The sequence below is a fragment of the Oreochromis niloticus genome, linkage group LG5 (genome assembly GCF_001858045.2).
Source record: "Oreochromis niloticus isolate F11D_XX linkage group LG5, O_niloticus_UMD_NMBU, whole genome shotgun sequence".
Taxonomy (NCBI): Eukaryota; Metazoa; Chordata; class Actinopteri; order Cichliformes; family Cichlidae; genus Oreochromis; species Oreochromis niloticus.
The window spans coordinates 25746824-25762836 of NC_031970.2; the positions used below are offsets into that span (position 1 = coordinate 25746824).

Below are 16013 nucleotides of genomic sequence, written 5' to 3' on the forward strand. Positions count from 1 at the left end.
TATTTATTTTAAAGCAGTAATTTTTTTCCTTATTATACTGGATCTGTGCAGAACTCATTTGGAAGCTGCTGTTGTATGAAAATAGGAAATACTCCCAAAACTGGGAATTCTAATTATACAACTTTAACAGCTGTAAATGAATTACACGTCGCATAACAATGCGTCACATTGAGAGAGATCTTTCAGTGCAATGATGACTCCATCTAAAGAAATGAGAGGAACTCAGAGCTGAGCCGCTACTCCTCTACATCGATGGAGCCAGCGGGGGTGGCACGTTCATGAATGCCTCCTTGGCTAGGTGTTCCCTCCATGTCCTAGCGGGAGGGAGGCCTCCCAGGACTCTCGGGCTCAGTCTTTCCCCGGATGAGCTGGAGGTGGTGGGAGGTCTGGGCTTTCCTTCTTAGGCTGCTGCCCCCACGATTAATGGATAGGTGGATGCTGGATATTTGCCACTTGACATGTAACTAGCATGGATTATCAACTCTTTTTCCAGTTTTACCTCTGCTTTCTTGCGGATAGTCACTAGAGGGCGCCACTATTCTTTCTTTAATGAGTTTCAATTAAAACCCGTAATCTTCTATTGTTTGCTGGGATTTCACGATGGGTTTGCTGCTTTAAATACCCGAGTTTACCAGCACTGAAGGTCGAGCCATTATTGTGTTTTCGAGGGAAATGTAGTTTTAAAACCGAAGGAGCTCCTTTTTTGTTCTTTGCTCCTCCTGCTGCCATCCTAAAGGTCAGAGGCAGCGTTTTTACAGGGGGATGCTGAGGCGAATGGGCTGGTCCACTTGCAACGACTTACGGCTGGAGGCAGTAGTAGGACCACGGTGAAGGATACACGGGATTATTTTGTTGCTCAAAAGATTTTTTTTTCCTAAGTAACTTACTCTGAAACTTAATATTAATTGTGCATTGGTGGAAGTATGCGCCTGTAGCGAAATCCCTGCAGCTTTTTTTTTTTCCTTTTCTCTCAGTGATTTCATCCATCACCAGCACTGCGCGCCTCGGTGCGCCTCCCTGACTCACGGTTGTCTCCTTGTTCTCACACCATGTGGATTATTTTGGCGTTTATTTTTGCAGCCGTCCGTCCCGAGGGGAGCTGGGGGTGTCAGCTACCCCATGACTGGAGACCGCAGACGGAAGCGTGCCGTGCCGAGCTGGCGGAGATCATCGTGTTTGCCAAGGTGCTGGCGCTGCACAAGGAGTCGTACAGCGTGTATAACTATCTGCCGTGGCAGCACGACACTGACCTGCTCTTCTCCGCCGAGATTGAGCTCCTGTGCGATCAGGCGTGGGGCAGCATGCTGGAGGTTCCTGCGGGTTCCAGGTTTAATGTCACCGGCCTCGGTTACTTCCCCTGCTTCTCCTACAGCGTCACCAAAGACAACAACTACTACTTCTTTCTAAGGTGAACTCACAGATGAATAAAGTTGGTATGGCATTAATCACGCGTGATAACAGACAGCTGTAGTCTGATTTGATGCCAGTCTCAGTTAAAATACACTCCTAAGACTTTAACACCATGCTCAGTTCCAAGCGCCTGGTTTAATTTGGTAAGAACACTGTAAAGGGTACATTAGGAATCGGGCCCTCCTGTACAAGATGCTTAGTTCAAATGTTGCATGAAATATAGACAAAAGTAGACAGCGTTTAAGGAATTTATATGTAAACACTCTAATATGCGGTGTGTGTAACACTTGGCTTTGTCCCTGACAGATGATCTACTACAGGTCAAAAAGACGCTTAAATGTGCATTTGACTGCATTACATCAACATCAGAAGATGATTACCTGACTAAGTTGGCTACCTGTCCATCTTTTTCATAGGTCCTCTTTGACACAAGAGACAGTTAAATATTTAAAGAAGGGAAGAACAAAAGGTTTACTTAATAGCCATGTCATTGCTTTATACAGTGAAAAATAATGATCACTAGTAGGTTTAAGTTTTCTTCATCCTCATTAAGTGCAGATGTGATTTATTCTCTATGAATAATGCAAAATCCACGTAACACTCTTTCCAATGAAAACCAACACCTCATCAGGCCTGTGCTGAGATCTGTCATGGAAACAAAGTATTGTTGACAGATTTAGTGAATTTGCACTCAAAGTTCACTCAAAGGCAGATAACTGGCACCTGTCCCCCATACAGCATATTCTCTTTCAGTCATTATCTGTCTGTGACACCGTCCCAACTTCAGTTAATGTGCCTAATAACCAACCATTTTCCAGATTTAAAAAAAAAAGAAAAGAAAAGAAAAGTATGGAGCAGGTTAATTCCTAAATGTCTGTGTTGGACAGAAACAACACTGTTGCTCAGGAAACGTCTGTTGCTTTCCAGCTAGTGTAATTACAGAGCCAGACATTTCCAAGAGCTTGAAGGTAAACCTACAAATAATTTTTGGAGAGTTATGAGCACACCAGCGGACAATACGACCACCTTTTGTCCTCCATATATGCACCAGTGTGTCACCGGATAAAAGGAGCGTGTGCTGACACGCCTTAAGAGACAGGATATTCAGAGAGGGGCACTAAAAATGCATTCCTCAAGTTTAAAGTTTGTCTGTCCCACATGAGGGTATGTGGCAGAGCCAACAACAATAATGTTTTAATAATGTTTTAGCACATGTTACACCTCATATATGCAGAATTACGTGCACATGTGTGATAGTGTTTTGCTGTGAGTGATGATAGCAAAAAGACTTTCATATGATTTTTTTTACCAGCCTGAGTTAATCACACCTCCAGGGATGGCTTTGCCGTCCCCCTGTTGCGATGGTGAAAACCATCCGGATGTTATCCCTGTAATCAGGGCAGACGACCGCTATCGGAAACTTCCTAGAGCAAGTCGCAACAGAGTTGTGTTTAAGTGGAGACCTGAAGATAATTAAAAAGCCATGATTGCTCAGTAAAGCAATACAGTGGTCTTTGTTAGTGTTTACGAAAGATATAATGGAGGAAAACCCCCAAATATGTTTACCCACATTTTCCTTTAACTTCAGGGCATCTAGGATTGAAAGACCGCCAGTCTACTGCTTTCAACAGAGATCATTTCAGTTTGGTTTAAAAAAAATCTCTAAAAAAATCTCTAAAAAAAAGCTCAAGAACCCAAATAATTACTAGGATGGAAACAGTTATTACACTGTCATAACAACATATCAAATGACAGTGTGTGGCAAGACTCGTAACTTCATGTAAAAAAAAATGCAGATATCAGAACAAAGCCTGAAATCTTCACCTTACAGTTTAACAGGGGGTGATGCAATCTGGCTGTTCATTGGCTGGCCAGGAGCAGCACTTCCTAAAGTCAAAGGAAGTGTGTGACTAAGCAAGACATAAAGCATTAACAGAAAGATCAAAAAATCCCCTGTGAGCGTACACTTGGCAAAAGTGGGGGAGAAGAACACCCTTTACTTCCTCTGGAAAGCACAGGCTTGGTGAGTGAGAGGATGCTTATCCGAAGCCATATGCTGTTATGCTGTTATTAGATTCATATTTACATATTTAAACAATCCAACTAAGTTTCCTGGTGATTGCAAACATAGCAAATCAATTTATTTTCCAACCATTCTTTTAGTACCCTAAAAAAAAGAAGAAAAAGGTTTTAGTCTCAGTTTTGTGTGGTGTTTGACACCACAGCAACCAAATATTTAGAGAGTATTAAATCAAATGGTTTAGATGGGAGATGAGATATGGCTTAAACAAATTGTGTTTGCATGTTCTGCTATGCAAGAGGTCGAGGCACCTCCTGTTTCCTGAACCTGAAACAGATCAGTTTAGTTTGAGTGGAGTGCAACATCAAGTCCCAGACACTATATTATCAAGTCCAAACTGAAAACTTCTCATCACAGTCTCCAGTGGATGTTCATTTCCTGTTGTAAAAGCCCCAAAAGCATAGTCTCTGACTAAAATGGTCTTTCCAATCAATCATGAGTATAAGCTCCCTGGACAGAGCTGAGCATGGAGAAAAATGCAACTGAAGACCTCCCTCGGGACCTTTAAATGAGACAGATTGAGTGTTCTGCTTTAGCCATATGTTCGCTGCAAAAACCTTAGCTTATAGTTCATTTTTTTCAGGATTCGTAACTTTTACGTTAAAAATGAGGTAACCTAACACCGAGCCTCGAAGGAGGAGAAAGCTATACTTACTTTTACTCAAAGTAAGGTTTTTGAAGAACGCATGCACGGGCTGCTTTTGCACTCTCGATCATGTATTAAACCAATACTGTGTGAAAAAAAAAAGAAAAAGGATTTTCATTTCTTCAGACCTCACAGTCACTGTGATTACATCTCACCTTTGACATCTTCTGTTGAAGCAAAACATCAGCTTTCTTCTCGCTCTTTCAACATACACACAGATACCCACATATACAACACACACCCACACAGCTTCCTATAGGGACAGCCAAACTTTTGATGTCCCTTGAGGGATATGAGATGGGATCCAGATGTATGGAAACCCACTGCTTCAAGACTTCCTGAAGATATGAAACATGCTTTGTAAAAGCCTTTGGCTTGTAATTTGCTGGTTTGAGTCATCCACATAATGCTTGAATTTGCATAAAAATAGAGCAAGATCTGTTAACAATTTTCTAGAGATGTGTTTCTTTTTTTTCCCCAGATAAAGAAATTGTATATATGAAAATCATACAAATACTAAATCCCTAAATTCTCAGACAACAAAAAAGCACTGGGTGAGTGGACTTGTGCAAAATGCTTATAGCAACTTTTGCACAAGTCCATTTATTTGCTTTGAGTGGACTTCTGGTGATAATTAAATGTTATACAATCTATTCTTCTGTCTGCGTGCATCTGTTTGTTTCCACACATTTGAGTTTTATTTTTTTTTACTGAAAACCCACATTTCACTCTTGCTCATCGCTGTATCAACAGACTCTTTCCCCTTTCTGTCATGCAGGATGGATGAGAATTACAACATCGTCCCCCACGGAGTGAACTTTCAGGACCCCATCTTTACCGACACCGCAGAGAATCACCGCATGTTTGCTAGCCTCTTCCAGTTTTCCAACTGCACGCCTGGAACTCAAGTCCACACCTTTACCCCGGAGTGGGAGGCTCAGGAGGACAGCCGGGTATGCAGATACTCAGACCCACCAACAGAGACTTGATGTTTGACTCTTTTGAAGTCATCTGTTTAATCCAGTTAGTGAAAAGGGGAGCGTTTTTCTTATTTAGCTGCTGCAGGTTCTGGTGGCTTCCCACGTAGTACTTCAGGCGAAAGAGTATAATATAGGATGTGAAAGCCACAAGCATTGTGGTAAATCTGAAAAGTATTTAGTTTGACATCCTGTTCAAAGGACCTTAATGTGTTCTTACAGCATGGGAAACCAGAAGCACGTTTCTTTAGGTTTGGCTAGATCAGCGGTGCTCAAACTTTTTTCTGGCACGCCTCATTTCAGGGGCTGACAAAGGTTGGTTCCACACATCCCGCAATTTACAGCCTGCATCCAGCAATTTTTAGTAGTTGAAGTTTACTTAAATGAAGGTTAGCGTGATAGCATCAGCAAACGTGCCATTCCTGCAGTGGCTTAAGAACCACTGGGCTAGATAAGAATTTTCAGTGTTTAAAGGACAAAAACATACAAAGAATCCTGAATTAAAGTCGCTACATAAAGTAGAACAAACATAATTAAAATATTTTCAAAGTAAGTGACCATTTTCTACAAAATAAAGCTCGTGATTGCAGATCAGTGGTGTAGCAGTGCCACACTCTTACTCTTGCAATGCTTCTAATGATGCACATGAGATTCTAACATGACTTTAACGAACCAGCTCAGTCTCCGCTTCGCACCCCTGCTGTCACTGCTGAAACGATTAAAGCTTGTTTGTGTCTACACGTGCAGCTCCTAAACCTCGACTGAGTCAGTTTTGAAAGGGTTTCCAGCCGCTCGCCGCTCTTTTATCTCCTTTAATGAATTTAAACCTTTGGCATAAGCCCCCCCCCCCCCGGTTCAGATCAGTTCACTCCTGTCTGGTTTTCATTTGCTGACTACTCATAAAAGAAAGAATCTGCCATGGGTAAAAAAAAAAAGAAAAAGAAAAAAAAGAAAACATAGTTTTGTGTTTCCATTAATGGAAAACTTTTCTTTCTCTTTTGGTCCGGCTTGTGATTATAATTACAGAGTGACGTCTTCATATCGGTGCCGCTTTCTTATATCACTCTGGTGATTATATTTCCTCCTAGCAAATTAAAAACAGACTTTGCTTTTATGCTACTCAGCGACCACTGTTTGGACAGTTGACCTGAACTCAAATCAGACTGGATAATATGTCCCGCATCTTATAATCCAGTGTCAACCGGAGTAAATCAAATGGGGTGACGTCATGTTGTGATTTAACACTAAACGTTATTAGTATCATAAACATTATTTTAAGAAGCAGGGATTTTCCCACAGTTTTATGTTTCTCACACTGATGGTGAAATATTAGTGTTAACTGGCCAAAAACAGTCTTGACCCAGTGATAGGACACAGCGCCAACACTAATCACACAATGTAGGAAGACCGCAGCTTCAGGTTGCATACGGTCCAACTGTGCAAAAGTCTCAAGCTGCCTCTCATTTCTTTATATTTTTCTAGGAATATGTGACATAGGGAAGTGATTTATTGAGACATCTGAAAAGATATATATAAATACAATATATACAGCAAAAACTTGAACACGCTTGAAAGTCAATATTTGTTATGAGCACCTTTATTCTTCAACATAGCCTGAACTCTCTCATCAAGCTTTCTTCTCATTTCTTTTATGTAGTCTTCGGGAATAGATCTCCAGGCTTCTCGAAGGACATTAAAGCTCTGTGCCAAGATGATCCTACACTGCTTCAGTAATTAGGTTAAAACAGATTTAGATCAGACACATTAGAAGTCCTGAATATTGTCTGTGCTGGTTGGATGCATTTTAGAGAAACTTTAGAAAAAATGCAGAAAGAAAGAAGAAAAGTGGTTCACAGCAGAGGCAGGCAGGATCTTTGTAACAGTGTTGCATGTTGGTAAATGCAGGATCAAGTATTTTAGGAGCTTGAGCCATTCTGGGGTTTAAACATCAGAATATATTTAATGCACTACTACATGCTCAAGCTACAGTATTGTTTGGCCGGTTTGTGCAGTTGGCGTGAAGGTAAAACGATACGATGCTTTTTTGAGGTGATGTACGTACGTGAAGACAAAAACAGTTGATTTTAGCACACTCCTAGGTGTCTGCCTAGTACCTGTGTGCCAAGTTTGGTTGCTCAGCTCTTTATTGTGTAGGAGGAGTTGGTGTACAAAGAAAAACAACACACACACACACACACACACACACACACACACACACACACACACACACACATTTTGTCCCTTACATTACATCTAAATAGACATTAAAAACAAACATATAATTAACAATTGTAATTAAATCATCTTAATTTTATCAGTTTTTCACTTGATGGCGATCAAATAGAAAACTTTGCAGAAGCTTGAAGTTTTTTCCCGTCGCTCTTATAAATCCTAACAATGGCAGTTTGACGCTGCGTGTCATACAGGACAGATGTTTATCTAACCGAAAAACCATATCTCCCAAATTCTGATTATACAAATTTGAATTTCATGTCTCTCCAAGCTCATTTTCCAACAGACTTTAACAGTTTAATACAAAGTATGTTGAAGATGAATTACACTTGTGAATCTTTCACACTATCTGCTATCGTCTAATCCATCCACGGCATCGTTCTTGGTTCAGCAGGTTTGCTTTTGGTCCACCTCTAACTGAACGTGTGCACAAAAACAGAGATGTGCCACTTTACACTTTATGCTTCATAAAACATTTCTTTTAGCTCCTAAACTTCATTCCTTGCATTGTAAAGTTTAATATTTCCACAGAATTCCCTCTGGGACATATGGAAGAGCACATGGGTAAAACTCACAGCTAATATAACGAGAAGTAATGTACTAAGCAGCGATGTGGGCAGGCAGCCGGCAGCACATTTTTAACATTTCCTGAAAAACCATGAGTGGTTGTTATCTGATGAAGGAGAATTTACATCAGTGTTTCATGCTGGCTCGTGTGGAAGCATTAGGATCTGCTAAGGAAATCCACACTCAAGCAGACAGGCATGCATTCTGAGGCATCTGGAGCTCGTTTTTTCTCCCAGGAATGGTCCAGCCCTTTGGATGTCTGTCACAGGTTCCATCTCACAGTGGTGTCTCACTGAAATGGGAAAAGTATGTTGTGTAACAATTTTTCCCTAGTTGCTATAGAGCTGCGCCATTGCCCGCAGTATTACATAAAGAGCGGGACTTGTGCTACACGATAATGCTTAAAACAGTTCACTGCCACAGTTACACAGCGAGAAATTCTCTGCTGTTTATACAAATGCTAAAACACTGGAAGACCTATGAGCTGTTGGCACTAAAAACATGCCAAGAATGGTTCTGTCATTAGATTCTGGCTTAAAGAGCAACAGATCTAGTAGGTGTTACATCTTAAATGTATCACAGAGAGATTAGACTTGACTCTAGTATTTAGCGTGAGTCATGGTGGGATAAAGCTCCAACTATGATTTCACTCAAGTTGCAGTGCAGGATGAAAATTTGTGGGAAAGCCTGCAGAATAAGGCTAACACTGACCTTCAATGAGAGGTTAACTATAACTTTTCACATGTTTACCTAGTGTAAGACTTCTGCTTTTTCAGGTAATACAAATGTATTTGGCTCTGTTTTCCTTCTCCTCGCAGTTGCTGTGCTCCACCGTGCAGAAGGCTCTGTTTGAGGAGGAAGAGAGGGTGAGGACCCTCTCCCAGAAAGTGCGTTCCTTGGAGAAAGCCAACGGCCACCTGAGAGAAAAGGTGAAGACCATGAAACGTCTGCTACGCCAGGCTCAGCGAGAAACAACAAAAGAGCAGCAAACCCTCAGCTTCAAACAGATTTACGACTCGAAGAAGCCGCAAAGTCACCCCGATCAGGACACGACCCAGGACCAAAAGAACCAGCCGATTAAAAAGGCCCTCTCCAAAAAGCTAAAAAATTAGAGCTTCTTCCCGTTAACCGACGGTTAAAAGTGAAGTGCTCTCTGGGAAGCATTAGTGGCAGGTCAAGCTGAAACAACAGCAAGTGAAATGTTGGGCGAGGTGACAGAAAGATCTAAGAACTCAGAATAAGCACGAAAGCCGCTGTATTCTTCATGTCTTCCACAAGATTCGCCTTATTTCCAAAGACGCATTCATTTTAACCCGCAGAATGATTCCTCTGCTTTGCTCATGCAACAAAGTTAAGTGCCTCACTCTTTAGTTTGTGGTTCAGTTGATCTGTGCCAGTGACATCATTGTTTCTCTGCACGACTGTACTGTCACCTAATCTATCCACAACTTATACCAGTGTGTACCGTTTCAGTTTATTTCAAGTGGCTGCACAAACAACTACTAGAAAGCTCATAGTTCAAAGCTTTTAATGCCCAAACAACAGGGAGATAATGTTCAAACATTGGAAATGAAATATCTAAATCTGATATTTCTTGTTTCTGTGCTGGACACAAGCATTGTATAAATTTTAGAATTTGTTTTATTTCTCAGTTTTGCTGTCAAAATCCTTCAAATCAAACGTTGACTTTTGAGAGGATATGTGACAGTGTGGCATGTAATGTTTTAAATGATCCTACGTTTCCTGCGAGTGCTGAGGTGCAAATAACCTTTTATTAACTCAGAAGTTTGTAAGTGCATGGCATTAGGTTGACTTCAGATGCTCACAATTACTGGCTGTGCAAGCTGGTGAGCTAAAATAAGCATGTGTGGGTAAGTGGTTACAGGCCTGCATATTGATCTAGTTCTCTTTACGAGGAGCAACAAATATACCAAAGAATAAGGTGTGAAAAACATTTTTAAATTCAGTATTTGTTTGTGGGGGGTTTTCCCTCAAGAGTGTATTTTTCCAAGTTCACATAAATCTCTGATTTGTACTGAATCAAAGTGTCATTTTTGTATATAACAGGGTGCTGAGCACCCATTAATTCCAGCCAGTGAGCCTGGCATGGTACGGGATTGGCTTTTTCTGTGTCAGAAAAAAAAGGTTGCTTTTGTCATACGTTCTGTATTTGCTTTTGATATTATCTTGCTCTCTCTACAATGTAAACACCTGGCTTGCCTCGCCGATACAATAGCTTTTGTAATAGTGACTGTAGCTTTTTGGAATAAATTAATTTTTACAGAAAGTTGCAGTTGTCAGAGGTTTTTCTTTCATTTGTCATTCAGATCTTTACGCTTCACCATTTTCCTCTTTTCAACACATTGCCAAAAACTGAGTGGGGCTCTGGGGAGGCCAATCCATGACTGATAGAGTTTCCCTGTGGTTTTCTTTCGCTTTTACTTCATTAGCAGTGTGTTTGTGATCATTGTCCTGCTGAAAAAATCAAGCTGTTGCAAATCAGATGCCTTACAGATGCTATTGCACGATGGATGAAAATGTGATGGCACTTTCCTGCATTTATAATTCCATCAGTTCTGAATAAAAAAAAAACATAACATGGGCGGGTACAAAGACTGAGCTGATAATGAGTGAAAAAGAAAAGAATGTCCAAAGAAAAACACCTACAGGAAACCTGAATTAAATTAAAAATGACATAAAAGCTGGCTGCTTGGAAGGAAAATATAAAGAAATGAGGCTTGACTCACAGCTTTTGCACAGTACTGTAACTTTGCAGGGTTGATCTCTGGATCTGTTTCCAGATCTGTCCAATCAGCAGCAGAAGAAAAAGGTTTCATGTAACAGTTTAAGGCAGTCATGCTTCTTTGTCGTCGTTTCCTGACACGGTGCATTCACAAGTCCAGCCGAGTTTAATGTTCCTAAGTTCTTTTCATCTGCAACACTGATACTTTCTAATAAATGTAGCCAAGCAGCAGAACAAAGCCACTACTGAAAGAGCTGTGTTGCAGAGTGGTAATGATTTCAATTCGTAAGGTTTCCTGCTTTCCGTGTTTTCCAGTCAAAAATGATAAATGCTCTCTGGCATACACAACATATTTAGTGCGATTCGCTGCTAATAAATCAAAAGTTCTCACAGAACCCAAAAGAAACATCAATCCTAAAAATAAATCAACCCTGCGTTGACCCATTGCTCTCAACCTTTTGTCCACCTTGGATCTGGTGAACTTTCACAATGAACATTTATACGATGCAAAATCGTCTTGGCAGATGAAATTTTCAACAAAATTTCCAAGTGAGCTGAACCAAATTTCTTCCACATGCTGCTGTCGCATAAAACGGGGGGAATGGGGCGGGGGGCTTCCCCTCTCTTTGCGTGTCCAGAGGAGAAACGAAAAACGGACACATTTCAAACATGTTTTATGTCAGGAAGGCTTGTGCAGTTCTGCAGTTCTGCAGTAAACCAGACCATGACGCTTTTCTTCTCAAGCATCACGTGGCCTCTTGAGTGAAGAGAGAGAATAGATCCACACGCCTCGTCTTTGCTTTGTTGACTCTTTCTTCTCCCTGTGAAACCATCGCATCCGACAACCTTGCCTGCAGCCAACTGTCAAGATCCCATGGATCTGGGCCAAAGATGATATACACACACCGCTTTCTCAACATAAACCACCGTGCACAACCAAGCTGCAAAACAGATGTCAGGCAATGCGTTTGCACAGCGGTGGTCCACCTCGACAGGACCTGGTTATCTGTGGACACGGCTTGTTTATCTGGCTCCATTTTCCATTTTAAATGCTGTTATTTTTCTCTGGTTTTATTTATTTTTTATTTTTTTGGTATTAATAATTCCAGTATATTATCTGATTGGTTATTGCATCTTATTCTTTGTTGCAGTTCATATTTTCTCAAGCATTTACACTTAGTCTTTCACTCTGTCTGTTACTGCTTCACATAAAGAAGTCCTGCAGAGAACTTTTAACTCTGAGCCTCAGAACCTAACACTGACTTTGTTGTTTCTGTAGATAATTATCTGGGTCAGCCCTTGCATATGCAGTTTTTCCTTTAGAGCAAAGAAACCCAGAGCTTTGTGTTTCAAATTAACTTTATTAAAACAAGGCAAACTGGCTTTTTGTGATTCTGTGAATGTTGTTATTTCTTGAGGTTCATAGTGCAGTGGTTAGCACTGTTACCTGCAATGCAGTGGAACGCAGGTAAAAGTTCTCTGTAGGTCCTATGGCGTTTTCTACAAAAACATGCGGTGAATGGGGTTGGGTTAACTGGTTAGATGGATGTGAATGATTGTCTGTCACACTGGCGACCTGTCCAGGGTGTACCCTGCCTTTCACCCTTTTGCAGCTGGGATAGGCTCAAGTGTTGACCACATCAACATTTGCAACATCTTTGCACCAGAATAAGGAGCTGTTTGAAGTTAAAAAGTGGCTTTCTGACAGAGAGTGAGAAACAACGCAGTTATTCACTTATTCACAGCAACAATGCTCATATGTTAATCATTTAGAAAGTGCAACCATTGCTTGAAAGATTAGCACGCTAGGTTTATGGGAATACCGCTGATTTTTGTTTTGTGTTTTTAAAAATACAAAATAATTCAGTTGACTTTTTTTTTTACCTGATTTTGCAACTAGATTGGGAGTTTTCTAAGCTTTTAGAAGTTATTCTCAGCCTACAGGGCTGAAAAATGAAGCACACCCTTAAATGTCAAAATCTGCAGTTTTTCAAATGGGCATTTGAGGCTGGCTCAGAAAACACCACAGACTCCTGTGTTAAAATGCCAACCTTTTACAGTTTTTTCTGAATGCTTAAACCCTAACTGTGATTCTTATAGCACAATTTCTAAAACTATCAATACTTATAGCAAAACCACTCACTGAGTTTGCAAAACTAAAAGCACAAACACTGCTTTGCACTCAGTTTGCCATTTTGTAAGACACACTTTGCAGAACTTTAAACACAACTCACTGCTTACACTCAATTACCAAATTTTCAACACACTCCTAGCAAAACTATACACATTTATGGCCATTATTTACACTATTTTGCCAACTGTCTGGCACACTTTCACATGTGAAAACTTTTTTAGATAATTAGTTCACTTTGCAATCAGCCTAAGCACTATAATACAGGTAAGCTCTGTGTGTGGAGTACAATGGAGGGAGCAGGAAGAGTGAGAAGTAGAGGAGGCCGAGGAAGAGGACGTGGAGGGGAAGAAGTAGGATGAAGAGGACGACAAGGACAAGGAGGAGCAAGAGGAGGACGAGGAGGGGGGAGAGGAGGGGGGAGAGGAAGGGTAAGAAGAGTAAGAAATAGAATTGCTGATGACATCAGAGCTACAATAGTGGACCATGTAATCAACCATGGAGTGACGCTGAGGGAAGCTGGCCAACGGGTTCAGCCTAACTCAAGCCGCTACACTGTAGCAAGCATCATAAGGACATTTTGAAATGACAGTTGGTTAGTACAGTCACTTTGCACTAAGACTTGTAGCACTGCCATGCTAATGAGAAACACAACAATAGCATAGATGTAAAAATACTGAAATTGTTACTTTACAGAATTGCTAGACGACTAGATGCTGGGGGCAGAGGAAGCATGTTCACTGCAGACCAAGAAACCCATATAGTCAATATGGCGATTGCAAATAATCCTATACTTGGAAATAAACACTTGTGTTTGTTTTGATGTGTGTGAATAAAAACCAGTACTTGAAATTTGGATCCCTCTATGCTTACGGATCTATGACAAAAGTATGAGCTCAAACTGACATGGCCTACCTTGTGCACAGAGAAAGCAAAAGTCAGATGTGTTTTGTATTCATACCATCAGTGTGCAGTTGCCGCATTGTGTGCTTAGTAGATGATGGCTTGTGTGTACTGTTTGATACGAAAACACCATTTTTACGAAGGTGTGAAGAGTTAATCTAGCTGTGTTCGCTTTTGCAAGAGAACTACAATGTTTTGATAATTGGGTGACAGGTTTTCTTATTTGTGTGTAGAGTTTTGCAAAAAATAGCCAATAGTTACAAAAAATGTGCTTAAACAATCAGAAAAAACTGTAAACAGAAATAATTATATTTAAAGTTTATGTTTAAAATTTTCACTTCCTGAGACTCCCTGTGTAGAGGTGGGTGTTTTTTTTAATAACTCACGAGTTTAAATTGCATTAGTTTTATTAGGACTAAGTTTATACAAGGTATACCCACCTTGAATGACAGGCGGAAGCCAACATAAATGGCTGTAAGTGCTATGTTTCTAGTCTCATACAGTGTATGGATGCTTCCTGCTTAGACCCCGGTCACACAGGCTTAAAGCCTGATTTGTGGCTATCTGGGAATCTTTGGTTACTGGGGAAAAATGTGACTTCCCCAACTGGTTGGCAAGTTGTTGTCAGAGCTGCTAACATGAAACTGGTCGCACCGAATACCTTGCAAAAGCCTTGATCATCATCTGTAGTTTGCCTACAGGATGCTGAGTCGTCTGCAAACATTCTCCAGATGGTCCAGAAAGTAAAAATACAGCACAAACCAGAAACAGAAAATGTTCACCTTCAAAGTAAAAGCAGCACTTTTTTAAATGTATTGGTTGCAGAAGTAAGGAAAACGTTTACTCTGAAGGCAAATGTTCTTTGCTTCCAGTTTCCTTGACCTTTCACAGGTTTCTCTACAGCTCAGAGAGTACATGGCAAGTGCTTGCAGACAGGTTGACATATTTCATGCAAACTATGGGTCTCAGCATCAATCTGCTAGCAGCCAAAGCAAATTCAAGGAGGGTTTTTTTTTTGGTACAGCACCTTCTTTGCTCATCCACATCAAAAGGAGCCAGTTGAGGTGGTTCGGGCATCTGACAAGGATGCCTCCGGGGCGCCTCCTGGACGAGTTTTTTCCGGGCATGTCCCACCGGGAGGAGGCCCCAGGGCAGACCCAGGACACGCTGGAGAGACTATATCTCTCGGCTGGCCTGGGAATGCCTTGATGTTCCCCCGGATAAGCTGGAGGAGGTGGCTGGGGAGAGGGAGGTCTGGGCTTCTCTGCTTGGGCTGCTGCCCCCGCAACCTGGCCCCGGATAAGCGGAAGAAAATGGATGGATGGACCTTCTTTGTTGCAACAGGCAACAGGCAGCAGCCACTCACCAACTGGTTGTGCAATATATATTTTTCCCTTGAAGACTGGAGGTTGCCAGGGAGTCGACGACTGGTCTCTAGGCCTGTGTGACTGTGTGACTAACCAAGTTAGCTAGCATTAGCTAAATATTTTAAATGTCAAACATTATAAATATTTGACATAAATTAAAATGATTGAGGCTTCATAACAACAGTCCACAAACCAAGAGGTGATCTTATGGTGGATAAACCCATTTTTAAGTATGAATGTCAGTACTCTTTTTAAAGACTAGAGTGGTCTAACTGACCGATTGAAATCTACAGTAATACTGTTAGAAAGGCTAAACACTGATACACAGCTCTGTCTGTTAGTCTTTCATCCCCACAAAAATAACATCAACCAGCATGTCTGTGAACATTTCGCCAACATCTCCTTACACTTAACCAGCTGTACTTTTGGCAAAGGAGGAGGCGATTTTTCATTGCTGTCTGTCCATGTGTCCATGTCTTTTTCAATAAGAATGACTGATGCATTTGTTTGCACCTAGAGACGAGCTTAAATCACAATACTACGCTTTTAGCTTTAGCTGTGAGCTTTAAGATCAATCTTGATATACAGGGGAGGTTGAGGGCAATTTGCAGCACAAATATCTTGGCAATCTAAAAATAGTGAGCTCATTATTTTTTCACTTTAATCCTACAATAAAGGCCATAACCCTAGATTAAATTCCTTGGCCCAGTTATGGCACATGAATTGTCTCTGCATCATGTTTGAGTATGTGGATTTTGCTCACTCGGGGAAATAATTTCTCATGTTTGCATTTACTGACTAAACCACATTTTTTTATTTCGGAAATTGCTTCAGGGGCACAAACAATTTATGTTCTTTGGAGGTATTTTCTTTTCCACCTCTTTGTATTTCTTTCTTTCTTTTTCCTCTTTACCATTTGGCTGAAGGTAAGCTGCTGCTTTAACCTTCACTAATAAC

General features: G+C 40.9%; 1 protein-coding gene across 1 annotated transcript; it reads left to right on the plus strand.

Moving 5' to 3' along the window:
- The first annotated feature begins 315 nt into the window (after positions 1-315).
- On the plus strand, positions 316-10199 carry ccdc3b (coiled-coil domain containing 3b). The gene is made up of 3 exons (XM_003441375.5): positions 316-1408; positions 4915-5089; positions 8731-10199. The coding sequence occupies exons 1-3, from the start codon at positions 1050-1052 to the stop codon at positions 9022-9024; spliced, it is 828 nt and encodes a 275-aa protein (XP_003441423.1). The 5' UTR covers positions 316-1049; the 3' UTR covers positions 9025-10199.
- Positions 10200-16013: the final 5814 nt, after the last annotated feature.

What these genes read in the sequence shown, in the direction of transcription:
- ccdc3b (XM_003441375.5), top strand. Translation starts at nt 1,050, where the DNA reads ATGTGGATTATTTTGGCGTTTATTTTTGCAGCCGTCCGTCCCGAGGGG. An exon ending in AACTACTACTTCTTTCTAAG is followed by an intron (nt 1,409 to 4,914) that starts GTGAACTCACAG and finishes TCTGTCATGCAG; the next exon opens with GATGGATGAGAATTACAACA. An exon ending in AGGCTCAGGAGGACAGCCGG is followed by an intron (nt 5,090 to 8,730) that starts GTATGCAGATAC and finishes TTCTCCTCGCAG; the next exon opens with TTGCTGTGCTCCACCGTGCA.